Raw genomic sequence first — 27,359 nt, forward strand, 5'->3', positions numbered from 1 at the left:
ATTTGAAAACTCGTTTCAAAATCATTCATTTTGCAAGCAGTGGGCTTCTGATATTAACTTCCCAAAATGCTTCTTCACAAATTGTTCTCTTGTTGGTTTTATTTCCGTTGACTGGTAATCCATGATGCATGCATGCTTCTTTTCTGTTAAGTAGTTACTGCTCTTTGCAACTTAAACCTTTTTCTTTCTTAAAGAGTTAAAGTTAGAGAAAAATTGGTGAAAGAGGAGAGTGCTCGCAGCAGCCCTGAACTTGCCTCAGAGTCCTTAACTCACAGGAGAAGCCAGCCCGTGCCAGGGCATTACCTGTCCTTTCATTCAGAAAACTCGGCCTTCGATAGGGTCACGAGCAAGGCAGCAGGCTCTGCACGACAGCCGATCCGTGGCTATGTCCAGCCAGCAGATCCCGTGCACACTGCCATACTGGTGACCTCAGAAACCCCGGAAAGTGTGTCTGAGAGCAGCTGGGTGGGATCAGCCACCCACAATGTCATACAGCCTCCTGCCCTGAAGGTTCTCGAAGGTGAGAGAAGAGATACCCCCATTCTCCATATTTGTGAATCACAAACAGAAGAAGATGTGCCCCTTGCTGAAGCTCTCAAGAAAAGCAGGAAAGCACTCTTGGATTTAGAGGACGGGGGGCTTGTGAGAAGCCACGAGGACACTTCTGGAAATGAGGACTTTGGTAAGCCTGCCATTCTTGGCACCATCACCTTAGAACATCGCAAGGAGCCAGAAAGTTTTTCACACCCACCTCAAGCTCAGCACCAGTTTGCTGAGAGGATGGGCAGGAGTGAAATGGTTTCCTATGTTCAGAGCGAGCCTGTATCCCAAGATGCCAGAGTGACAGGTCACAAGAAAGAAGCACCTAGGAGGAAGCGCAAGGTCCTCACTCGTTCCCTTTCTGACTACACGGCCCCCCCTCAGCTCCAGGCCCTGAAGAGTAAGCACCCAGCTGCAGAGGGACAGCTGGAGCTGCAGGGTCCCAAAGCTGAGGGGTCCCACTCGGAGCTGAGCATGCTGGACACCAAGGTCTCTGTTGCACAGCTCCGCAGTGCATTTCTGGAGTCTGCCAGTGCCAGCAAGAAACCTGAACTGTAGGTGATGTTTCAAAAGTCCTCCTGATGTGTCACTTGCACGTCCTTGGCAAAATTATTAATTTCTCAAGTTGTATTGCGTCCTGCATTGAGTCACATTTAAGCTTAGCTCACAAGTGTGCAGGGCAGACCATAGAGGACATGGCTCTAAAACTACCATTCTGCTTTGACTACTAATGGGGAACTGGAGGATTGGGTCTCTGGAATGCTCCATCTCCTTTGCATGCATGGGAGAGGAATGCAGTGGGATTTGGTGGTGTCTGTGCCTTGACTCACTGAGATGCATAAACCTTTGCTTTATTCTCTCTCTCTGTCTCCCCTGTCCTCTGCTATATCCTCTCTCCTGATGATTCTAAAAGCCAATCACGGCTTGAGAGGTCAACCAAAGGAGTTGGCTTGCCTACCAGTGTGGAACGGGAGAGAGGGTCCCAGAAACCACGACGCTATTTTTCTCCTGGTGAAAGTAGAAAAACTTCTGAGAGATTTAGAACTCAACCTATAACCTCAGCAGAACGAAAGGAATCAGATAGGTAGGCACATGTATATCTAGGAACTAACTCACAGGATTGTCATCACAGTGATGGTCCTGATGCTGTTTAAATGGAATGTGTTCTTCCACCTAATCGATGCGGAATATTGGCTGATATAAATGTATTTTTAAAGAATGTTGTCCTTGACAACAGAATCCCAAGATACTGTTTTAAATTGCACTTAAACTATAAGAAGAAAAGTTTTTCTTCATTTAATGTTTTTAATTTTTTAGCCCTTGTTAAGTTAGAATCCAAGTTGAGTATTCACCATATTTTAAAATAACTGAGGAATATTCACTTTTAAAATGTCTGCCTGCTTGCTGTATTTGAGTTTTATATTATCACTTGATTATCCCTGGAAATGATAAGGTTTGTCTAAAAAATTATCATCAGTCATGTTAAATAAGTCGATTCTGGTTTGTCTCCACAAGGTGTCCACTTGGCTGGGCTGTGTGCACATGCATTTCATGGTGTCTGTTAACTGTACATATATGTTCACAACTAGAATTACTATCAGGATGATATTCTTTAAGAAAATTTAATTGCATTTTTATTTCTATGATAATTTATATGGACCACTCACACCAGCTAATTTTTTATTATTATTTGCTAATGTCTTTCCTAGGTCTACTTCAAATTCAGAAATGCCAACTGCTGAGGGCAAGTATCTGTTTTCCTTTTGCTTCTTTATCATCTCTCCCAGATTAGATTTAAATAAGATTTTTGCCTTTTTTGAGAATAAGATTACCATGTATACCTATTTCTTACTCTTTTGAAGGCATTCTTTCTGTCAATATAACAAAACCTAGTTTAGGTTTTCAGATGATCTTTCTGTTATCTTTGAGAGAGAGTTAGAATATTGATGAGTCAGCAATAATAACATAACTGATTTGATCCAAAGAAGTAGGTTTCCTGTTATTGCTGCTACTGCTGTTGAATAATAAAAAAATAAAAATTAAAAAAAATTTAAAAAAGAGTTATTCCTTCCCCTCCAAAACTGTTATTAAATCTCAACTTGTCAAATAGAACAATGGAGAATGGGCTTCCTGCAAGGGGGAGATACTGCCAACTGTAATTTTTAGTATTTCCATTCTTTTTTTTATTATTATTTTTTTTATTAAATTATTATCTGTGTACATATTCAAAGCATTTTCAGGTCAGCCTTGACAAACTGTTTAGGATCTTTACATACATTTTTTAATGATGTCTAGTTTTTATTTCATGGCTTTTCACAGATGAAGAAAAGGTAGATGAGCGAGCCAAACTGAGCGTTGCTGCCAAGAGGCTGCTTTTCCGGGTAAGATGTGTGAAGTGTTTGAGCAGCAACCCTCCCGAGGGAGGAACTGTCACCCTCCTGAGGGAGGCACCCACGGTGTCCCGCACCTGGGCCCTCTGTGGTTCCCCTCTCCTCAGATCCTTGGCTGATATGACCACAAGCCGACACAGCACAGCGTTCCCTTCCAATAGCGATTCAAACCTCTCGGGATGTTTCCCAGGGCAGGGGAATAGAGTGGAAACATTGTGCTGCCCCTATTTCCTTTTCTCAAATTCATGGGATTCTACAATGTTTCTGATCTCAGGAAATGGAGAGGTCATTTGATGAGAAACCTGTTCCAAAGCGATGTTCGAGAAACGCGGCCGTGGAGCAGAGGCTGCGGCGTCTGCAGGACAGATCCCACACCCAGCCCGTGACCACTGAGGAGGTGGTCATTGCAGCCACGTGAGTCTCCCTTCTGCCCTTTTGGCCTTGGCTGTACTGTCTTCTTTTTAAAAAGACATTTGAAGACACTTCTAAAGAAAACAAGGTGATTGGGAGATGGTTTAGTTAGAAGCCACAGAGAAGTTGGTGTTTAGGGATTTTTCTTACTGTGGTCTCTGAATATCATAATGGGATGTGTTATCTATTGTATCTACTAGAAAAACATGAAGAGGAATTTTGTTTAATTTTTTTGTCTCTGCATTTTTTTAATCTCTTTACAATAGAAAATTTACAAAATGAAAGTAAATAAATGAATATAATGAACCCTATGTACTCATCACCCAGTTTCAATAGTCATCAATTCCTGCTGTACCTCTATCCCCATCTCCTTCCCCTTTTCTCTTTTATTATTTTCAAGAAAACACAAAATATCATTTCTCCCATTAATATTTTAGTATATATATAATGAAGGGCTCTTTTTGTTTTTAAATAATCAAAAATTTAGAAAATTAATTGGAAGTTTGATCATCTTTTAAACAATTTTTGAGCAGTGTGTGTTCTAATATGCTCAGAATGGATTCCCCAAAGTGATACATTCATTCACTCAGGGATAATCACTTCCATTAAGTGAAAACTGTTATTGGTTGTTGTTGTTTTGTGTTGTTATTAATCCTCATCTGAGGATATTTTTCCCATTGATTTTTACAGAGAATAGGAGTGATGGAGGAAGTGGGTGAGAGAGGAGAAACACATTGATTGGTTGCCTCCATCAATATGAGAGAGACACATTGATTGGTTGCCTCCCTCAGATGCCCGACTAGGTTTGGGGATCCAGCCTGCAACCCAGGTACATGCTCTTGACTGGGAATTGAATTCTTAACCTCTGGTGCGTGGGCCGATGCTCTGACTATTTAGCACACTGGCCTAGGCAACTTTTACTCGTTTTTTAAAAATTGTTTTTGTGCTTCTCCTGGGCACACACACACACACACACTTTAAAAAAATGGAGTGCCTCTCACTTCAGTTAACCTGCTGTTTGGTCAGCTGCCTTCACTTCTTTCCTCAGCTATTCCTCAACATTTCAGTATGATTGTGGATAAATACATCCTATACCCATGAGGAACTATTAGAAATCAGTTTTTTAAATTTAAATTTTATTTTTTTTAATATCTGAGTGGCTGTATAAACTCAAAACACCTACCCATCAGAGCAAAATGCTAAATAAGCAAAAATTATTACCATGTAAGGCTCACTGAGTCTACTTTGATGTGCCCATAAATTATATGAGGACACAGATTCTTTTAAAAAATGTAGATGGAGAAAAACATTCTTAAAATGGGTATAATCTACTGATATGCTGGTGGTTGACATTAGCTTTCTTTTAAATTACTTTTTTAAACCAGGACATTTCTTCTAAAGATAGCCTATTCTTATTCCATTACTTTGAGTAGCCTGTCTGTTATTTCCTAAGTTTGTTATTGCTTTTTAAGTTCTTTAGTGGTTTTCCCAAAGTAATGAGCAAATAATTTTAAAAAAATATTTGATTTCACGTTTCTGGATGGAAAACTATGCTTTCCTTAATGCTTCTTTTCTTCTCTCTCCTTATGAATGTTCCTTCTTTGGCAATTGCTTTAAAGTGAACCTCTCCCTGCTTCCTGCTCTGTGGCCACCCACCCTGTAATGACAAGACTTCCTAGTCCCAGTGTAGCTAAGAGCACTGTGCAGCATGCCAGGTACTGGACAGCAATAGCAGCATGTGGCCCGAGGGCAAAGGTGGCAGACTGCAGAAGAGTCTGAAAACCTTGAATGGCTTTCATTTGTTTGACAAGTCAGTGCGATGAGTTGTTCCAGGAATGCTTTGTTATAGTTCAAGACACTGATTGCTTCATGTAGTTCTGTACAAGGAACATCTCATCTACCTGTGTCCGTGATGTGTTGGAACAAAGATTACACTAATTCACTCATCCATTTGCTTTGTTTCTATTTTTCATAAGCATAGCCATCCCTAAGAAATGTCATTCTTCAACCTAAAATACTAGCATTTAGTAAAGTTTAATAGAAAAATGGGAGTTAATGTGAATGTTAAAATTCTGATAATAATCAGTTTAAAAACAAACAAACATGTAGACACCAATAGGTGTTAAAAACAATCCTACTTGTTTCTAATTATAGACTATGCCTTTATATTTGGGAATTAGGATAATAAAAATTTAAGTGTCTGAAAGATGTGTCATTATCATGTTTTAAAATTATGTCCTTATTGTATGTAAATAGCCCTTCTATTTGCTATTATGGGCCAAAACGCAAAGGCTAAAAGTAAGACTGAAAGAAGTAAAATGACAGTGCAGAAATAAAGCTGGCACAGCCCAGAACCTGAGACCTCACTTGGGAAGGAGGTTGAGGTTGCCCTCCCAGTTCACCTGTTGACCTGAGAAAAGACACCAAGACAGGGTGCCTGTTGCCGTCTTTGTTAGTGTTCTGGAACACTGACACTGCTCTTTTGTCTGAGGCAACATGTGAACTGGTGATTAATTGGAGTCAAGGCAGAATATACTATTTACTGGACTGAGAATTGGGTTTCCCAGTGGCAGAGGGGGCTCGTTTTAAACCTTTGGGGAGTCACCGTGGCCATGTAACTGGAAGCCTTCTCCGCCTGAGAGCCAGAGGGAATTACCATTGACTGAAATTCCCTTCATGTTTAAGTTACTGGGAATTACAGACTTTTTCCACTGGAGAGTTTTTGTGTTTTTAATCTCTAATGTCAAATTATAAAAATACACATTCACTGTAAAATTTAAGCCAGTATAGAAGTAGGACAAAAGAGCCCTATCAGCCAGTGATTTAAACCTATGAGAGAAAGTGCTAGAGTGAAGGAGTGAAAAAACTTAAAATTAAGTCATTTGTGTTTAGCAAGTGAAAATCAAAACTGTGTTGTGGGTAAAGTTGTGGACAGCATGATTATTCTATTTGCTAATTATTTAAAATGAAAAGGCCACTTGCTGAACCACATCCTATCTAATAAAAGAATAATATACAAATTGACCATCACTCCAACACACAAGATGGCTGCCCCCATGTGGTCAAAGATGGCCACCCCCATGTGGACACAGATGGCCACCACAAGATGGCCAGCAGGACAGGGCAGTTGGGAGGGACCAGACCTGCAGGGGAGGTCAGTTGGGGGGACCAGGCATTTAGGAGAGGGCAGTTAGGGGTGACGGAGCCAGCAAATGAGGGAAGGTGGGGGTAACCAGGCCAGCAGGGAAAGGCAGTTTGGCAGGACCAGGCTTACAAGGGAGGGCAGTTGGGGGCAATCAGACCAACAAAGGAGGGCAGTTGGGAGTTACCGGGTTCCAGGGGAGGACAGTTGCGGGGGTACCAGGCCTGCAGGGGAGGGCAGATGGGGGGGTAACCAGGCCTGCAGGGGAGGGCAGTTAGGGGTGACCAGGCCAGCAATGGAGGGCAGTTAGGGACAATTGGGCTGGCAGGGGAGCAGTTAGGCATCAATCATGCTTTCAGGGGAGTGGTTAGGGGGTGATCAGGTTGGCAGGCAGAAGCAGTTATGGCAATCAGGCAGGCAGGCAAGCAGTTGGGAGCCAGCAGTCCTGGATTATGAGAAGGATGCCCGACTGCCCGTTCTGGAAGTCAGTCATCCCTCAAGGGGTCCCAGATTGGAGATGATGCAGGCTGGGATGAGGGACACAGTTCGTCACACCCCTCCTACCCCCGTGCATGAATTTCATGCACCAAGCCTCTAAGATACAATCTAAATATGCCATAGCTGATGCCTTAAGACTCCTTTTAGCCTTATTTATTATTAATACTAACAATACAAGTTTTTTTTTCTTAAAAATAAGGTATGTCCAAGCTGACCTCCATTTCTTAAAACAGGAAATTCAATTTTTAGAGATAATTCAGAGCTAAAAATCTGCCCTTTGTGAAATTGACAAAGCTAGTGTACCCCGACTACTTTGCTTTTTACGGTCTCCTTTAATAGCCCAATAACTGCCTGCACCTGTCTTAAATGTATCTAGGCAAAAATAAAGCCCCTTTCAAAATTGACACTTGAAATTAGCGGTGGGCTTGTGTTTGTTTTCATTTATGTTACTGACTTTTTCTCCCTTTCAGATTACAGGCATCTGCTCACCAAAAGGCTCTAGCCAGAGACCAGGCAAATGAGGGCAAAGATTCTGCTGAACAAGGTGAACCTGATTCCTCCACTTTAAGCTTGGCAGAGAAGTTGGCCTTGTTTAACAAATTGTCCCAGCCGGTCTCAAAGGCTATTTCTACCCGAAACAGAATAGACACAAGGCAGAGGAGAATGAATGCTCGCTATCAAACTCAGCCGGTAACGCTTGGAGAGGTGGAACAGGTGGGTGCACTGTCATCAAATTCCAGTTTTCTTGTATGTTCTCAAACTATAGGAGCACCGGGTTATCTCAGGTTCGTGATATAATGACGGCGGTGTGCCTGTACACCGTGTTACTTGTAGATGACTTGGTAATGGCTTCATTCCTAAGAAAGTCACCATGCCAAGTATGTTTCTCTTTACTTGTTTTTGTAATTTGCTTGCTGAAATTATCTGGATTGCTCTTGTTTTGGAGAGGAAAATAGGACACACAGTCTGCTCCTCACCCAGATGATCTGATTAATGAGATGCATTGTGTAACTGTCTAGCATTGGTCTCCCACAAGATAAGAGTAAATCTGCACCAAATGTAGTATTTCCGTATAGGTCAATCCATACACTCGGGTTTATCTAGACATTATTTTTAAATCAGCTCTTCCCTTTTTCACTCTGTCCTCCCAGGTACAAAGTGGAAAGCTCATTCCTTTCTCGCCCACTGTCAATACATCTGTGTCCACCATGGCATCTACAGTCACTCCTATGTACGCAGGAGACCTTCGGACAAAGCCATCCATGGATGACAGCACAAGTGTCACTGTCTATAAGTCTCCTTCCTCAATAGAAAATGTAGATTCTTCAATCAGTAACACTCTAAAGCCCCAATTCTGTCAGCCTTCAATAGAGGGCAGTGAGAGCAAAGGTATGTTTAGAGAGTACGGAGAGACGGAAAGCAAGAGAATCTTGACAGGTAGAGATGGTGGTGTTAAAAACAGATCCTTTGAGGAAGAAGAACCATCCTACCCTATCCTCAACCCCGTCCAGAAAGGAGACAGCCATAAAGAACCTAAATATGATGTTCCGAGAAAAGGAAGCCTAGAGCTACCAAATGCCCCTGTCTCCCACCCTGGTGACGAGGAGTTTTCCACTGCCAAGAGCACCACTCAAGGGAGCCCAGACTTGAAGGGTAGGCAGCCCTTTGAAGAGAAGGTGGATGTGGAGAATGTCACAAAGAGAAAGTTTTCGCTGAGAGGTAAGTTGCTACTGCTCCTAAAGTTGGAGAAACTGACTGGGTTTTTAGCTTCTGCTGGATTGTTTGCATGTGTTTGTGATTGTTTCTAATTAAATCATGAAGGCACTTTATAACTAGTTGATTAAAATTTTACTGTGGATCCTACTCTCCCCTATACTTTTTTTCTCTCTTTTATTTCACTTATTTGTGGATTATCAATTTTTTCATCAATAAAAATACCTGACGTTCTTTCACACATCTTGATAAGGGTACTTGATGTTTTTGGTCACATTAAAACCCATAATAGCCTTGTCAACTGCTAGCTCTGTTGGCCCTTTTTATGAGTTGATGACCCCAAATGTCCAGGGCTGGGTAAGTGCAAGGTAGCAGGATTTGAACCCAGGTCTGCATTCCTCATATGTAGGCTAGCAAGCTCTATTGCATGGGACTTTCTTTCTCTTTCTTCACTTACATTAAATGATAGTAAGTTATAATAATGGTTTTAGCCTGTGGCTATGGCACATTCAAAAGTACTCCCTGGAGGAGTAGAAACTGTAAGGCCAGAATGGTGAGGGATTAAAAAAATTTTTTTTGTAATATTTTATTGATTTTTCACGGAGAGGAAGAGAAAGGGATAGAGAGTTAGGAACATCGATGAAAGATAATCATCGATCAGCTGCCCCTTGCACACTCCCTACCGGGGATGTGCCCTGAACCAAGGTACAGGCCCCTGCCCAGAATCGAACCCGGGACCTTTCAGCCCACAGGCCAACGCTCTATCCACTGAGCCAAACCAATCCCAGTAGGGATTACAAATTTATTTGATCATCTGCACACCAGGAGGCTGAGCCTGGATGGCTCCAGCCCCCAGTGAGGGGAGTCAGCAGTTATTAAAGGACTTTGGGTGGGCTTTCTCTGGGCAGAGACCTCTTTATGCATACCTGGGGCGGGGGGGGGGGGGGGAGGGGGGGGGGAGAGAACGGAATGCGGTCTCAGTGAAATGACCTGAAAAGCCAGTTCCCTGGGAGGAGTATCAATTCAATTGCTCGATCAAACCTAACAGAAACATTTTGTAGTTTACAGTTAAAGCTAACTTCCTGTGTCTGACACACAGAAAGAGATCATTTTTTTGCTGTATGGAGTAGCCCACTGGGAAATTTGATTTTCTCATGCCATGTAGTTGCCACAGATTTGCATAAATTCCACTGGATTGGGTAGCCGGCTATATGCCCACGGTTTGCACTGCAAATGCAGGACTGTTGGGGGGTGAACAGCTGGAAGAATGCTTGCCTGGAGGAGTAAGTGCTGATGTCACTCCTTTCCTTCCCAGGAGCAGAGTTCGGGGAACCCACTTCTGAGCAGAGCGGCACAGTTGCTGGGAACAGTGTTGTTCAAGCTGCAGCCCCAGTGTCCTGGAAGCAGCAAGAGCCTGCAGAGCTGCCACAGGAGAAGCACTATAAGAATCCATGTGCGATGTTTGCTGCCGGAGAGATCAGAATGCCAACAGTGGAGGGCAGCCTTGATTCACCCAGCAAAACCATGTCAATTAAAGAAAGGTAATCAGATTTAATGACTGCAAAGTAATTCTATTAGAGAGGAATTACTTTTAAGGAGAGATCTGATTAATCAGCAAAGGGATGAAATAGTGAGTCCAGCTATATAAGGAGATGTGCTGTTATATTAGAATTCTTTGGGGAAGTCAAGAGTGAATTGCAGTGACTCCCTGCTTGCTCGGGTAAGGCTGGATGAGGGCCAGTTCCAGACTCATATGAGGAAACCACAGAGACAGACATTTGCTTGCTTCATCTGTTTACAGTTTTATTTTATTTTTTATATTAAATTTTTTTACTATCCAGTGATGGGAACAGAAAGCTTGGCTCTTTCCCTTTTAGATCCAGATGGCATCAAATTTAATGTACTCAGTGTTTATGACTGTTTATATAAAATCTATAAAAGGCAACTGACCAGAATTGACCAGTCTCTGTAATGCGCACAGTGGTGGCCAACAGGCCCGATCAGGGCTCTGATTGGCCCATCTCAATCTCTCGTGGCCCCTCCCCCCAGCCAGCCCTGCCCTCGATAGGCCCCCACACTCTGATCTGGGCGGGGCCGACCAGCTAACCTCCTGCCGCCCCTCCCCTCAGTGGCCTGGCCCCATTGGCCCCTATCGGGGTGGGCCTGTCGGACCCCACCTGTGCACAAATTCATGCACCAGGCCGCTAGTATGTATATAAACAAATACATATTTGTATATTTATTTGAGAGAACAAAGATACATTCATTTAAAATGAAGATAAATTCATTTAGAAAATCAGTGTGTACTGGTATTGTTTATTTTTAGGGAGAGGCAGATAGAAAACATCCTTATGAGAGAAACATCAATCAATTGTCTCTCACACATTCCCTGATGGGTGATCATACCCGGAACCTGGGTATGTGCTCTGACTGGAAATCCAAACTGCCACCTTTTGGTGTTTGGGACAGTGCTCCAAAGAACTCAGCCACACTGACCGGGGTCATTTAGAATATAAATTTTTGGGATTAAGATCTAAGTTGTGTAAGAGTAAATTGTTGCTGTTTGGGAACTTCTTTGGAAAAGCATTGCAAATCAAATCATCTTTATGTTATTTAGGGATAAAACCTTTGATACTTCTTTAAAAGTACACTAGGCTTTTAGAATTACTGAAACAACCGAATCTGAGCTTTTATATTTAGGGGGAAGATTACTAAAAAAGGCAAAGGAGCCATGCCTTCACTTTGGGAAATTGGTAGGATGTGAGGACTTAGTTGAAGAATATTGAAAAACTCTCCCATACCTCCTGCCAGCCTGCAGAATCCTGACTTAGCAGAACAGCTGGCGTCCCGCTGTGTTCCCCGCATGCCCCTCCACCCACTCTGTGGCCCTCCACCCAGCACAGGCCTTATTCATGCTTCCCCAGCAGACTCTGGGTTCCTGCCTTGTAGCTGGGAGATGTCAGCCACCAGAGGGCCCCAGGTTTATGTACGAATTAGGGATGAAAGTATCATTCCCCTTTAACCCTCCTTTTTTGGCCTCTGGCTTTTCCTCATTTAAAAGACACGTCCGTTCACTCCTTTGGCTAGCAAACTAGCCAAGGCATTGTAAATACTAACCAGCCCTACCTGAAATCTATGAGGTGCAGTAATTCTCTGAAATGCAGGGACATTTTTAAGAGGGAAGAAGACATTTTGAAGATCAGGGGCACATGGTTTGCCCCTCCCATATTTGACCCGCCCTGACTGCTGTGAGCCTGCAGAACATGCTCTAGTCAGGCAGGGCTGTCAGGTCAGTGCCACTGAAAAAGTGTGGGCTGTGGCAAGAGGGGTGAACATTTATTTCCCCAGGCGGCCTGGCAAGCACATGTCCTGGTGGCCCTGGCCAAGCCTTGGGGTTAATAGGCTAATACAGTGCCACTCACTAGGTTCTCAGCCTCAGACTAAGCAGATGCCCAAGCTCTCAACATCACAGCCCTTCAAATAGCACTTGGACTTGGCAGGAGTTAGAGGTGTTGACAGTCGTTTGAATGGCATAGGTCTTAGTTTATGTCATGTGTAAGGCTAGACATTTAGCTCCTCGGCCCTCTCCAGTACACGGTGGTCTGCGTGCGGTGAGTCAGAAGGGTCATGAGACTGCAGGATGCAAGAAGGCATTTGGAAAGGTCTTTTGCTCTGCTCTGCTTGTGGAAATCTAAAGGGACAGAATAATACATTAAAGTTTCAACGTGTGTTATTTTTAAGTTATCCACCATTAGCATTCCATAGGCTAGGGCTGGGGCCAAGGACCATGTGGGCTCAATTGAACCACAGTTTTCATCCAGATTATTTTGGTTACTCTGTAGTCTTTGGAAGTCCCTGATGGTGGCCCTGCCAGCACATCCAGAAGCAAGATTTCAGGTTCTTGGAATGGAGGAATATTTGAAGGCCATCCCGGGATGCGGGTAGGGAGAACATTATAAGAAAGCCAGAGTTCTGTGCTGCTCCTGAAACCTGAGGGCAAACATGTGCCTCGTCAGATCATGCACTAATGCTGTGAAACCAGCCTGGCAGGAGGCAGCACATGCCTGTGTTGGAGCCACATCTCCCAGACCTACTGACACAGTGTGGCTCCTGTCAGCCCAATCCTGGGCCTTCGTGCATTGTTCCTTGTCTGTCAGATTGGAAATAACAATATTGGTTTCTTAGAAACTGCTATGCCGATCAGCAGATTATAAGGTTGACTATTAAGTGATTAAAGATTCCCCAACTCATTTTTTTTCCTAAGTCAGTTTTTAATTCCTCAAATCAGACACCAGGAAAACCAAATGATTATTTAGATGATGTTGTCATTGCTCCAAAGAATTGGAAGCTTGTTTTTTTTGTTTGTTTGTTTGTTTGTTTGTTTGTTTTTTGAGAATGTCCTCAAAACTATAGTGCATTATTTTTAATAGTCCAACTCCTGAGGATGAATTTCTTATTTTTTCTTAAATTCTCTCAAATCATTTGAAATCAAATCTGATTGGCTTAAAAGGGTAGATGGCCAAGATGAATTACTACTGGTCTGTGCCAAGGATGAAGAGATGAGACCAGATTGCATGAAATATATGTGAGATGACTGTCTGCACAGGACAATGATTAGAAGCACCCCTTCATTTGGCTGTAAAAATTACTTTTTGAAAGTCTCATGTATAGATATTTTGAAAACTCTGAAAGCTTTACTGCAGCATGCAAATACTAATTATATCTTTTCATGATTTCATTTTGTTAGATTCTTCTTATTAGAAAAAGCTGATTCATTGAGAATAATTGGAGAAAATATAAATCTTAGATATATATAGACTGAACTTCAGATGAAAACCCTGAAAGGGATTTAGAATTTGTTTTCAAGTACATGAACTAGCCTTTGTAGCATGCAGAGTCTTGTCAAACAAACATCATTGATCATAGAATTTAAGACTAAATTGATCCTTGAGCCAAATGGGGGCTCTCTTAGTAAGATTCTGACTTCAATTTCCAATGTATGTGTTTTTTTCTCCAATAGCCAAGCAATTCAAACACCAGCTGGTGTCCTACAATTCAACTCAATTCTGACACCCTCTATCTGGAGTTAGCATCACATACCACAGTCCTACAAGACGACTTCCCACCCCCAATTCAGATGCCAGTCACAAGTCCAGGTTGTTATTTGTAACTAGGTATAATTCAGAGGTTCCCACGACCTCCTGCTTGGGTTGAGTAATTTGCTAGAGCAGCTCATAGAACTCAGAGAAACATTTACTTACTAGATCACTAGTTTATCATGAAAACATGTGACTCAAGAACAGCCAGTGGAAGAGATGTGTAGGTCAAGGAATATGGGAATGGGCTTCCACATCGTCCCAAGCGCACTACTCTCCCCAAGTCTCCATGTCCCACCAACGCAGGAGCTCTCCGAACCCTGTCCTTTTGGGTCTTTATGAAGGATTCATTACATAAGCACTATTAAGTTCAGTTGCAAATAGTCAATAATTTAATCAATCTTCAGCCTCAGGCCCTTCTGGAGAGGTCAGGGGTGGAACTGTAAGTTTCAGCCTTCTTTATATGGTTGGTTTTCCTGGCATTAGCCCCCATATTTAGGTGATTCCCCAAAGTCATACCATTAACAATAAAAGACACTTTATGGTTCTCCCCACTTGGGAAATTCCAGGAGTTTTAGGAGTTCTGGGCCAAAGACAAAATATGTATTTCTTCTTGTAAGTCACAATATCACACATAGAAAAGGTGGCATTATACCAGTTTTACAGAATGGACATTTGAGATCCAACTGCTGTCCTGAAGCATAAAGGAAGAGAAGGGAAGGGGAAAGAAGTGATTGGGGCGGGGATCTGAAACTCCTGCCCCCTTTGGGGTGTTCTTTTTCTCATGGCTTACTTCCCATTATTTGACTGAATGAATGGACATGTATAAGGTGTGATCATGTACAAATTTATAAATGTAAATGGATTATTAAGTACTGCAAAATGTTTCTTATTTGTTTAACAAAATTTCATCATGAAGTATATCACATCCCATCTCCAATTCAAATATTTAATTGAATCAGGAAACTTAATTGAAGGGTTCTTTGAGACCATCTAGTCCAGTTCCCAAAATGACCAATAAGGAAGGGAGACCAGGCTACTTAACCAGAGTTAATGGCCAGGCTAGAGCTGGTGTGCTATTTGTGAACATGTGTTAATGATATTTAAAAAGCACAGCCCAGCAGGCTGGGCAGAGAGGTTAAGGGAGTCTAAAGGGGGGTCTAATTATTTTTTTTTCCCAATCTTTGAAGTTGTTGATCATTAGCTCATATGAGTTTAGGGATCACCTTTTTTTTCCCTTTTATCTTCCCTACTAGAGGCTCAGTGCATAAAATTCATGCACGTCGGGGGGAGGGGGGTCCCTCAGCCTGGCCTGCACCCTCTCCAATCTGGGCCTCTCACAATCCGGGACCACTGGCTCCTAACCACTTGCTTGCCTACCTACCTGATAACCCCTAACTGCCTCTGCTTGCTCTCCCCTGCTAGCTTAATAGCCCCTAACCACCTCTGCCTCAGCCTCTACCATAGCTTTGTCAGGAAGGACGTCCGGAAAATGTCCAGTATAATTAGCATATTACCCTTTTATTAGTATAGATGTTTATCTAAGTTAAATGTCTAAGTATTCTTCACTCGTTACAGTAGAATTAGCTGAAACAGCCTCATGTTCACCAAAAGAACCTTTCATAGCTTATAACATTTAAGCAGCTTTATATCAGGTCACACTATAGTTGAAATAAAGTAGGTTAGGTAAAAATCTCAGTTAATTAGATTCTTTTTTTGTGTATAGCTTTCCCCTGAGGAAAGTTGAAGTAATAATTTTTAAAGTGGGTTTGTAGAGAAGTTTCTGTATTAAAAGGATAGATTGGAAAGACCAAGTTTGTTTGGAGGAAAAAAACAGGGCTCAGGATACAGAAAGAGAAACAGTCTTAAACATCTTCTTTCCCTGTAATTGAAAGATACGATGTTAAGAGATTGTCAGTGTTTTATAGCTTTAAGTTTTTAAACCAATTTCTGCTATATTTTCTCCAAGTAAGTTACTACCTAGTAAGTCATTAAGTGTTGTTTTATCAAGTGACCAGAAGGGGCCACTAGCCTACATGTTTTTGTGGGGTCATGCTCTCAGCCCAAGGAGAAGGAAAAATAACAGCTATTCCTTTTGTGGAATGATAATGCAGTTTTTATCTGGCAAGTAAATTATAGCTTTGCATTTCCTTCAACTTTAAAATCTTTGGGGTCATCTTAGAAGGGGATGCCTATATTATTTTTTTTAGACATACTTCAGAATAAATGAAATTCAGAAAGATTAAAATTAGGTAACTGTGGTCATTTAATGGTCAAAGACTTCTAACTCATCTACCTTATGGTTTTATCACAAGTAAGAGTATGTTGCTGAACTCTTCGGTTGACATGTTTTCCTCTTAGATTAGCACTGCTGAAGAAGAGTGGGGAGGAAGATTGGAAAAACAGACTTACCAGAAAGCAGGAGTACAGCAAAGCGACTGTTGCGAGTAGCCTGCACATACAAGAAGTGGAACAGTCACTCAAGAAGAAGGTAACATTTTCCGTGTTAGGAAAAGCACTGACATCATGCTTGGAAGTGCATCAAACAGGCATGCATGACTTCACTGATCACGGCTCTGAGAGGCGCTAGCACTTCCCTACTCTTTGAGTTCACACTTAAAGTCTGTTTCACAGCAGCTTCAGGTGAGCAAAAGGTAAAGTCTTGAGATGTCATAGAACTGGTAACAGCACCACCTGCATAATGTATCAGCAAACAAGTTTCCAAATTCTGAAGTGTATACTCTTACTTCAGTTTAAAACTTTCTTAAATGAATTCTGTCTTTACAATGTTATTAAAGCCTGTATGAATGAACAACTTTATACGTTGCATTTAAACTATGGACTTGAATGTCCTATACTGAGATTTAAAACCTAAGTATACAAAATAGGGACATCATTTTTGTAGTCAGTGAAATCTTATTTCATAATTGTAAGCATAATTCACAATGAGCAGGTGTGCCTTTTATTGAGAATATACAGAAAGATATATTACAAGTTTTATTAAAATTAAGTAACGCATTATTATCATTACTGGCAAGGATTGATATGAAAAAGTATTGATTATTTGTTAAATTACTAATGTAATGATGACCAGCATTTGATCAGTTAGTGCACACTTTCAAAACAGATATTGGCTTTCCTGCTGCTTAGCCTGGTGATTGCAAAAGTCTTGCTGGCAGGAGGCAAGGGGAACACATGGGGCAGGCACATCCACAGGCAGCATCAAAAGTCTTCAAACAGAAAAGAAAAACCAACTTAAGCATCTGTAAAAGGAGAAATTATGAATATGGCCTTTATACATTAAGAAACTCACAAATATGCTTGCACACAGAACTGTGAGGTAGGAGTTCAGACACTATTTTATATAGTATTTGTGTTTTTATAGGTCAAATTGGAATAGCAATTTGAATTCTCTCTTTTGAAACATAAATGATATTAAAGATAATGACTTAAAACATTTAATTCTCAATCATTAGTAAATTTCTCAAATGTAATTCCATGTGATTTTTGGATTTGCCTACATTTGATGTTTGGATTTTAAGAATGAGATCCTGAAGTGAAAGAAAATTGGGTCCTTCTACTAGGTCCCATTGCCCACAAACTTTATTTTAAAAAGTCTTGAAATCAGTGGTTCAAAAATAACTTTAACACTTATGTCATTTTGGAAGATGCAAAGAAGTTTGAGAAGAAGGTAGTCGCAATGGCCAGGTGAAAATTCAAATAAAGGTGCAAAACAGAAAGCTAGATAGATTCATCATGGATAGTAGAAGGAGATAAGTGCTCCACCCACTTAGAAGACAGTTCATTTGCAGCTCTGAAAGCCAGAGGCTGTGAGTAGAGGATGTGATCTAAACTACATTAACACTTGACTAAGGGTTTTAGAAATCAAGTGATGGGAGAAGGTGACTGCAGTTGCTGGTGGAGTGGAAATCCCAGTCAACAGAAGCACTGGGGCCCTGAGCATGACTGGGCGTGAGTGTGAGTGATGCTCTGGACCAGTGGTCAGCAAACTCATTAGTCAGCAGAGCCAAATATCAACAGTACAATGATTGAAATTTCTTTTGAGAGCCAAATTTTTTAATCTTAAACTATATAAGTAGGTACATTGTTATTAACGTAATGAGGGTACTCGTTTAGCCCCCTAAAAACTTGGGCCACCGCATGTGGCTCTCAAGCAGCAGTTTGCCGACTACTGCTCTGGACTAATGGAAGCAAGGGTGAACTCACTGCTCCACTCCTCCCCAGTGACCTCATTCACTTTGGCCTGAGACAGTCAGCTCTTTGAAGTTAAAATAAGTCAGTCTATTTTAGGCTTTCGTAGCAGACAGTGGGCCATCTCAAGTTCTGTGGAGAACAAATGGCCTCTGATACGTCCTTGCCTTGAATTCTTCCCAAGGGCCAGCAGTAAATTTTTGTCACACCTCCTCTCTGCTCAGATGTGAGGTGCCTTAAACCTGATCTGTCTTAAGACAGTCCCCAAACAGCTGAGGAGTGCTTGAGAAACACCGCTGCATGCTGGAGTCTGAGTGCCGCCCTGGAGATCAAGGACAGTCTTGACCTGTGGTTTCTGTAGGTGAAGCCTTGCTGTGTGGGCCGGCTCAGGGGAGGGAGCACCAGAACCCTCTGTCTTTTCCACCAAGGTGGAAAGGAGCTGGCTTTACAGCCAGGTCATCACCTCCTGCACAGTTTCATCCAACAGCACATATTCATGGCTACCACACATTTTACACTTTGTCCCCCGCAAGCTTTTGTGTGCTGTAGGCATAGTCCCAGGAGCTGTAGCCTGTGGCAGTGGTCGGCAAACTCGTTAGTCAACAGCCAAATACCAGCAGTACAATGATTGAAATTTCTTTTGAGAGCCAAAGTTTTTAAACTTAAACTTCTAATACCACTTCTTTAAAGTAGACTTGCTCAAGCCATGATATTTTGTGGAAGAGCCACATTCAAGGGGCCAAAGAGCCCCATGAGGCTCGTGAGTTGTAGTTTGCTGACCACCGCCTATGGGAACACAGAGAAGGCAGGAAATAGAGACAGGACTCTAAATCGCTTGAACTGCCCCTATGAAAATACCAGGTAATTGCTGTCCAATAAACATAGTAATTTATGCCTTAAAAATCTATAGCTGCTTTGTTTCTGTCAAAGGTTTTATCTGAAAAGAAAATAAATTTGTGGTGCAGTGACCAGCATCTCATTTGGGGGCCTATGTGTTAAGAAAATATTCTTTATGCCCATGAATCGATTTGGGGAACTAGGTCAGTTCCCTTTCCTACTGGAATATCAGTCATTTCTCAGAGAATATATTACTTAACAGCAGTTCCTTGCTTTCCAAATCTGTCCCCCAAAGCAGAGTTGATAAATTGGAGCACTAATTACTTACAGAGCGGACTCTGTCCTTTCCTCTGACAAAGAGTTCAGGTTCCTTCTCTCCTCTCTTCCTGTCTCCCTTACCACCTTTCTTTTCTCCTCTTTTCTTTCTCCTGTTCCTGGCTTATTTCAGGGCAGTGCTAACCTGACTTAAACGTTTTTGCTTTTATAGCATATATAATTAGTTTTAAAGCCATTTGGTTTGTAGATTTGGCCTGGTCCACACCATGTGGAATGTGTACACATGGACACAATCTGTGGACAGTTTCCTGCAGAGTGATTCATTCCATCAAAAGAGTGCATGCAATGAAACAAAGTGACATTTTAAAGAAGTAATTTGACAGAAGTTTTTATTTTTATTTTTTTCTTTATTTATTAAGGTATTAGATATATGTCCTTATTGCCTCATTGCCCCCCTCCCCACTACACACACACTCATGCCCTCACCCCACTGGTGTCTGTATCCATTGGTTAGGCTTATATTGCATGCATACAAGTTCTTTGGTTGATCTCTCCCCAAAACACCTCTGAGGTTTGACGGATCTGATTGATGCTTTTCTGTCGTTGGATCTGTTTTTGTTCATCAGTTTATGTTGTTCATTATATTCTATAAATGAGTGATATCATGTAATATTTATCTTTCTCTGACTGGCTTATTTCACTTAGCATAATGCTCCCCAGCTCCATCCATACTGTTGCAAATGGGAAGAATTCCTTCTTTTTTACTGCAGCATTGTATTCCACTGTGTAGATGTACCACATTTTTTTTAAATCCATTCATCTGCCACTCTGAACATAGGGGTGCATATATCCTTTCTGATTGGTGTTTCTAGTTTGTTGGGATATATTCCTAGAAGTGGGATCACTGAGTCAAATGGGAGTTTCATTTTTAGCTTTCTGAGGAAACTTCATACTGTTTACAGTGGCTGCACCAGTCTGCATTCCCACCAGCAGTGCAGGAGGGTTCCTTTTTCTCTGCACCCTCGCCAGCACTTGTTGTTTGTTGACTTGTTGATGACAGCCATTCTGACAGGTGTGAGATCATTGTTGTTTTGATTTGCATCTCTCAGATGATTAGTAACTTTGAGCATGTTTTCATAAGTCTCTTGGCCTTCCTTATGTCTTCTTTTGAAAAGTATCTATTTAGATATGTTGCCCATTTTTTAATTGGGTTGTTTATCTTCCTTTTATTAAGTTTTACAATGACATTGAAGTTACTTATTTTAAACAAATAATTCTTTTAAATTTCCACTCATGTTGGCATACAGATAGTTAATCTCATGCCCCTTTGTTAAGATAATCACTGGAGATATCAGCCTTTTTTAGGAAATAAAAACCCTGTACAGAGTTTGTCATTACAATCCTGGGTCTACTTCTGGGTCACAAGTTAGGATTTGATATTTGCTGTCCTTCAGTAAGATCAGGTCATGGAGATTATTATGGTAAGTGAAATAAGCAGATCAGAGAAAGACAAATATTACATGATCTCATTTATATGTAGAATCTAATGAATGAAATAAACTGACAAACAAAATAGATCCAGAGACATGGGAGCATGGGACAAACTGAGGAATCTCAGAAGGATGGGGTGGTGAGGGTGGGAAGAGATGAACCAAAGAATTTATATGCATATATGCATAACCCAGGCACAGACAGTAGTGAGCTAAAGGCCTGGGGAGGGTGCAGGAGTGGGGAAGAGAGGGGCAATGGATGGGGAAAAAGAGGACATCTATAATACTTTGACAAAGATAAATTAAAAAATAAAGAAAAATGCACACAAAAACTATCATTATAAAAATGAGTAAATTTTAAAAACATATAAAATTAGATCAGTGAATTAAGCTAAGATCTATGATGTCCTCAGATTGAGTCTTTGAAAATTTAAGGAAGATAAATCTGCTACATGCATATTCTCATTCCTGCTGTCATTGAAATTCCAAATTACAATTTAGGAGTGAAGTCAGTTTAAAGAGAGAGGGGAGGAGGAAGAGAGGCCAAGTTAAAGTTTAGCATCTTGCTGACGGGGGTGAGCTTGCCTGGTGTGTGTCGCCTGCCAGTGTGAGTACATGCATGCCTCTGGCTGAACCCAGGCACAAAATCCTGGCAAATGACTGTCACATCATAACTTGACCCAGCTCTTCCGACACTCTGCAATGTTACCTATCTGTTTTAACCTGTAGGAAGAAGGAGGATGTACAGATGATAGTATCGTTTCTAATCTGCTTTGGGTAAGCCTGACTCTAATACAGGTGTCTCTGGGTCATAGCAATATGCCTGGCAGCTATAATTCTCACAGGGTGATCCCCTTAGTGCCCTCTGGGTTTAGTTTCTTATCCCAAGGCAAGATGTCCCTTTGATTCAGAGTGGGGAGCTATCCTGTGTCTTTCCATTTTTTTATTTTTATTTTTTTTTAGTATGTAATAAAAAAACTTGAAAGCTTTAAATTAGATATTTTATGTTAAATGTTAAAACTCAGTTAAACTCATGGTTCCCTTTCTGTAACTGAGTATCTTCTATAAATCATAAAACTGACTGGAGTATACTTACTGTGCTTGGGTATTTATGTCAGCATTCTAAAAAAATGAACAAATGGGAAGGACTCTCTTGAAAAGCTAACTGAAATTGCAATGAGAAATTAACATTCTATTAGAGAAATCATTGTTTTTGTCTCTCCCGCTCCCCACCCGGCTCTGATAAGTCTTCTCTTCTCAACTCTAATCCTCTCCCTTTGCTCTATAGGAACCTGTATATGCTTCTACTTATTCTCCCACTATACCTGCTGCCCATAAACACCTGTCTTTTATACCTATTAATCAGGTGAGGAAAGCCTAAACATATTAAGCCTCATTGTCATTTCTGAGTAGTAGGGAAGCTTGTTTCATTTAGGGAAGTAATTCCACTGTGTGTGTGTGTGTGTGTGTGTGTGTGTGTGTGTGTGTAATCAGTTCATATATTTATAGTCAGTCAAATATCTATAATAATAAAAGTTTAATATGCAAATCAACCAAATGGCCGAACAGCAGAACGACTGTCCAGATGATGCCGTGGTGGCAAGGGCTGAGGCAGCCGCCAGACCTGGAAAGGCCTACTCTTGCACGAATTTCGTGCACCGGGCCTCTAGTATCATATATTTGGCTCAGACTTTCAGATAGACCCGATGAGATTAATTAATTCACATTCATGAAACTGGTTTAAGAAATACTCCAGAGCAGCAGTTTCCAACCGGTGGTCTATAAGGTCCAAAAGGTTGGCGACCGCTGCTCCAGAGAATTCCTTGCTCCAGCTCAGCAATAATGCCATCTTGCTTAGCTCGATGAAAAAGGAGGATAAGGTAGAAACAGTGTGGGGTGTGGAAGTTTCAGGGAAGAAGAAGGGGCTAGTATGGCATGAGCTGGTTTCAGTGGTTCTATTGAAATGAAAAACCAAAGCCTCCTGCCCCCTCCTCTCCATGCCCGATCTGAAACCCACTCCAGAGGGGAGACCTGGCCTGGCTCAAGGCTTCTGTTGGTGCCTAATATGTGATAATTTTTAAAGCTAAGAATACACATGATTGGTTTTCTAATGTTGACATTTTTGCAGGAGTCTCTACTCACCTCCCTTTGCCTCCATGATTGGTTTTTATTCCCCTTGGAATGTCTCTGGTGTCAGAAGAACTATGAAAAGCAGCTACATACACTTTGCCATGATCCCCACATTCTCCTCTCCCTCCACCAATGGGACCTGGCTCAGTCACTTTCCTTTTAGGGATTTTATTTGCTCTAAGGTGGCCTCTGCTAAAATTTTCATGACTTGACTGTCTCTTTAGGCCTGGTAATGATAAAACAGGCTTTTGAGTGTTAGGTGCAGGATTTCAAACATGAAGTCCACAGACTGCTGCCAGAGAGAGGTTTCTGGGGGCCCTTCTGTCTGTATTTTGCATCTCACACATGGAAACTCCCCATTTCTACTCCTGCTGGTGGATTTTTTCCTTACACTCCTTGGTTTCTTTCCTCTGAAGTTAGGCACGCTGGGCTGTGAGCCCAGCCTCACATAGCCAGTCAATGTCCACCCAAAAATGAGGTTGAAATTAGAGGGGGCACATGAGTTATTTCTTCTAAATAAGTCAACTTTAAATCGAAAGATGTATTACTGAGTTCCTTAAATACAAAACATATATATTACATACATATACACTTTTTTAATAGACTAGTTTTTAGAGAAGTTTTAGGTTCACAGCAGAATTGGGCAGAAAGTACCCACCACCATGCACATAGCCTTTCCCACTATCAGCAACCCCATCAGAGTCATACATTTGTTACAGTTGGTGAACCTACAGTGATACATCATTATCCCCCAAAGCCCATAGTTTACATTTGGGCTCATTCTTGGTGGTGTGCATTCTATGGGTTTGGACAAATGTGTAATAGCTTGTAGCTATCAGTGTAGCACCATGCAGAATGGTTTCATTGCCCTAAAAACCCTCTGTGCTCTGCCTATTCATCCCTACTTTCCCCACCCCCAGTCCTTGACAATCATTGATCTTTTTATTGTTACCATAGTTTTGCCTTTTCCTGAATGTTGTATAGTTGGAATCATTCAGCCTTTTCAGATTGGCTCCTTTCACTCAGCAATATGCACTTAAGGTTTCTCTATGTGTTTTCATTATTTGATAGCTCGTTTCTTTTTAGTGCTAAATAATATTCCTTGTCCGTATGTAACACAATTTGCTTATTCATTTTCCTACCAAAGGGCTTTCTAGTTTTGGCAATTATGAAAAAATTCAAAAAATATCTATATACAGGTGTTCTTTTTGTGTGTAGCTAGAAGTTTTTCAACTCCTTTAGGTATTAAGGAACCAATTACTGGGTCATATGGTAAGAATATGTTTAATTTTGTAAGAAACTGCCAAACTTTCTTTCAAAGTGGCTATTTTACATATCCACCAGCAACGAATGAGGGTTTCTGTTGCTCTACATCCTCACCAGCGTTTGGTGAGTACAAGGTTTTGGAATTTTGTACTAGGTGTGTAATTGTAATAGGTGTGTAGCAGTATCTCATTGTTTAACTTGTATTTCCCTGATGGCATATGATGTAGAGCATCTTTGCATGTATTTATTTGCCATCTGTATATCTTTTTGAGTGAAATGTCTGCTGAGATATTTTTACTATTTTTTAATTGGTTTTCTTATTGTTGAGTTATAAGAGTTCTAATTTTTAAGTTAAAAATATATTCACTAGAGGCAATCTATGTTTTGTCACTTGAAAGTTAAAAATGTCTTTAAACTTTTTTTTTTTTTTTTTTTTTTTTTACCTCTTGACAGTCTTCTCAGATAAATATTTTATGTACCAGTTAGTGGCACTAGCTTGTCAGTTTTCTCAGATGTCAGGAGACTTCTGTCCTCAGTAGTCCTGGTGTCAACATTCAATGACTCAAAGGCTCAGAGAAGAAAACAGCATTTACACGGAACACACACTATGTCTAATGAACTGTTTGTCTCTTTATTAAGCTTCAGCATACAATTTCTTCTTCCTCACATGCCACAGGGCTGTACCAGAATAAGATTTTCCTTAATTCCCCTCTTATTTTAGAAGCTGGTGGATGGTGACAAGACCAGGTTATGGTTACTTTAAGAGCTACACATAGTTGAGATCTTTGTGTTTTGTTCTGGTTACTTGAGGCTACATGCCCTCATTTTGGATGGAAATCACTTAAGAGAGGAAGAAAGCTAAATTTTTTTAACAGTGCACAGATTTCTAAATGGTGATAGCATTTTTGAAAACTGAGTACTTATTTGTCACTTTACCTTATTTCTGTTATTTAACATGTTCTTTGACCATTTCTTTTTATAATTTAGTTTAAATAGATGTGAATAAGATGAAAATTTTAAAGCCACATCACAATATTTTCCACCCATAAAGCTCTCCAGTTATGGGAGAATTTATTCTTAAATTTGCACTAATCCTATGATACAGGTTAGTTCCAATCTCCCTGGTATTAGCTCCCTGTGTCAGAAACATGTAGTGAGATTTGCACTATAATTTCTTAATACAGTTGACTTTAGATCAGTGCAGCAGTCGGAGTACTGATTCCCCACTCCAGACAGTTGAAAATTCATACATAACTTTTGACTACTTGTAGCCTACTGCTGACCAGAAACCTTATAAAATTTAACTCATTTAACATATTTTATATGTTAGATGTATTCCTACAATAAAGTACACTAAGGGAAAAGAAAATGTTATTAAGAAAAATCAGAAGGAAGAGAAAATACATTTACAGTATTGGTTGAAAAAAAATCACATGTACTGGTAAATGGATCCATGCAGTTCAAACATATGATGTCCAAGAATCAATTATAGAAATATAGAGGCAAGCCTGTCAGTAACAGTGTGGTAGCCTGAAAACATTTTTTCTGGATGACCCGTTGCTCAGTTTCAAGCAGTGTTCCTGGCCACCCTAAGATATCCTCTCTTCTCAATTGTTTCACTGACTTTTAAACACACACACACACATTTTCTCCCCTCTCCCTCTTCATCTCTCCACACCTCGTTCACAGAATCTGTGTTGGAACAAGTGAAGCACAGGTTGGGTAGGGCTTCTATTTATACTCTGACAATTTTTTCTTACTATTACTGGCCATCCTGTCATTGACTAAACCTGGATAAACATGGAAAAATGACCCAATGCTCATTACAATATTTATTATGTCCTACTCTAAATGGGGAAGAAAAACTTAGAAAGTTGAAATAGTACAATAATAAAGTCTTAAGCTAAAAAAAGAAAAGTAAATGATCAAAGATGCCCATCTTACTTGTTTTCACATTTTGAGTTCTATAATTTAATAGCAACTTGGGACAAATTTTTATTAGATTCTCCAGTGAATATACAAGCTACTAGAGATCCGGTGCACGACATTCATACACTGGGGGGAGGTGTGTCCCTCAGCCCAGCCTGCACCCTCTCAGGGTCTGGGACCTTTTGGGGAAAGTCCACCTGTCTTGGAGGCCAGAGAGGCTCCCACCACTGCCACTGCACTCTTTAGTCATGAGCCTGGCTTCTGGCTGAGTGATGCTTCCCCTGCGGGAGCAAACTGACCACCAGGGGGCAGCTCCTGCATTGAGTGTCTGCCCCCTGATGGTAAGTGCATGTCATAGTGACTGGTTGATTGATCAATCTGGTCATTCTGCCATTCAGTCACCGGGCTTTTATTATATAGAATATTTTTCTTATCTCATTGGAGAGTCATGTAGAGTAAGATAGCAGGAATTAGTGGGCCCTAAACCAATCCCACTAAATAGCAGAGTTAAGGTGAAACTTCTAGAGAAACAAAACCTTTTATGTTTAATGTTATCACTTAGAAGGGAGTAAAAAAATATGCCTTCTTAATACAGATGAAATAGCTGTATCATTCAAAGGTTCCTATGTGTCACATTCTCAAATGAGCTCCAGGGGAATCCCAGTTCTTTGGGGAATGGAAATGCTGACTTGGGGATACCAATTTTCTGAGTCATTAACCATATCCCTCGACCACACCCAGGACCTTGGAGATGCTACTGAGTTCACTATAGAGCAGTGATTGTGGGTCTTTGGCAGGAAAATGTTGGCACATTATATGTTTTTCCCCAAAAAATATTTAAGTGCTGTATTGATTTAATTAAAATTCACTCCTGGGTCTTCATTTTCAAGGAAAACTAATTTTCTGTTATGAATTTTGGTGATATCCTCCTGGCAATTTCGGTGATATCAACCTCATAGTTTATTTAAGAAAGGTATGTGATGCACAGAGTTACTTGGAATTAGAATCATTTTGACAATTGCAAGTGGGAAAGTTAAAAAAAATTTTTAAACATTTTTGATAATTCTATTCTGATAAAATTTAAAACTTATAGAAAAGTCATCATAAGAGACAGGATATTCTCATATATCTTTTACCAGGTTTATTTTCATTATTTTTTAATATATTTATTTATTGACTTCAGAGAGGAAAGGAAAATGAGAGAGAGAGAGAGAGAGAGAGAGAGAGAGAGAGAGAGAGAGAGAAACATCAATGAGAGAAAAAGCATTGATTGCTGTCTCCTGCACACCCCCTACTGAGGATCAAGCCTGCAACCTGGGCATGTGCCCTTGACTGGAATTAAACCCGGGACCCTTCAGTCCATAGACCAATGTTCTATCCACTGAGCCAAACCGACTAGGGCTTTTACCAGATTGATATGTTGACATTT

At 40.8% G+C, this 27,359-nt stretch overlaps 1 protein-coding gene across 3 annotated transcripts in view; it reads left to right on the plus strand.

Annotated features, from left to right (window-relative positions):
• SVIL (supervillin) overlaps positions 1-27,359 on the plus strand; it is a 212,234-nt gene that overhangs the window by 146,510 nt on the left and 38,365 nt on the right. Inside the window, exons 8-19 of one of the 3 annotated variants that reach the window (XM_036453521.2) lie at positions 195-1,094; positions 1,454-1,624; positions 2,250-2,284; positions 2,860-2,921; positions 3,205-3,344; positions 4,961-5,056; positions 7,452-7,695; positions 8,133-8,700; positions 10,010-10,235; positions 16,152-16,281; positions 21,335-21,382; positions 21,894-21,971. In XM_036453521.2, the coding sequence (XP_036309414.1) occupies positions 195-1,094; positions 1,454-1,624; positions 2,250-2,284; positions 2,860-2,921; positions 3,205-3,344; positions 4,961-5,056; positions 7,452-7,695; positions 8,133-8,700; positions 10,010-10,235; positions 16,152-16,281; positions 21,335-21,382; positions 21,894-21,971 (2,698 nt within the window). The remainder of the gene's footprint in view (positions 1-194; positions 1,095-1,453; positions 1,625-2,249; positions 2,285-2,859; positions 2,922-3,204; positions 3,345-4,960; positions 5,057-7,451; positions 7,696-8,132; positions 8,701-10,009; positions 10,236-16,151; positions 16,282-21,334; positions 21,383-21,893; positions 21,972-27,359) is intronic. The other 2 variants (XM_045586015.1, XM_045586025.1) reach the window with 2 other exon arrangements.

The sequence above is a fragment of the Pipistrellus kuhlii genome, unplaced genomic scaffold (genome assembly GCF_014108245.1).
Source record: "Pipistrellus kuhlii isolate mPipKuh1 unplaced genomic scaffold, mPipKuh1.p scaffold_m20_p_1, whole genome shotgun sequence".
In the NCBI taxonomy this organism is placed as follows: domain Eukaryota; kingdom Metazoa; phylum Chordata; class Mammalia; order Chiroptera; family Vespertilionidae; genus Pipistrellus; species Pipistrellus kuhlii.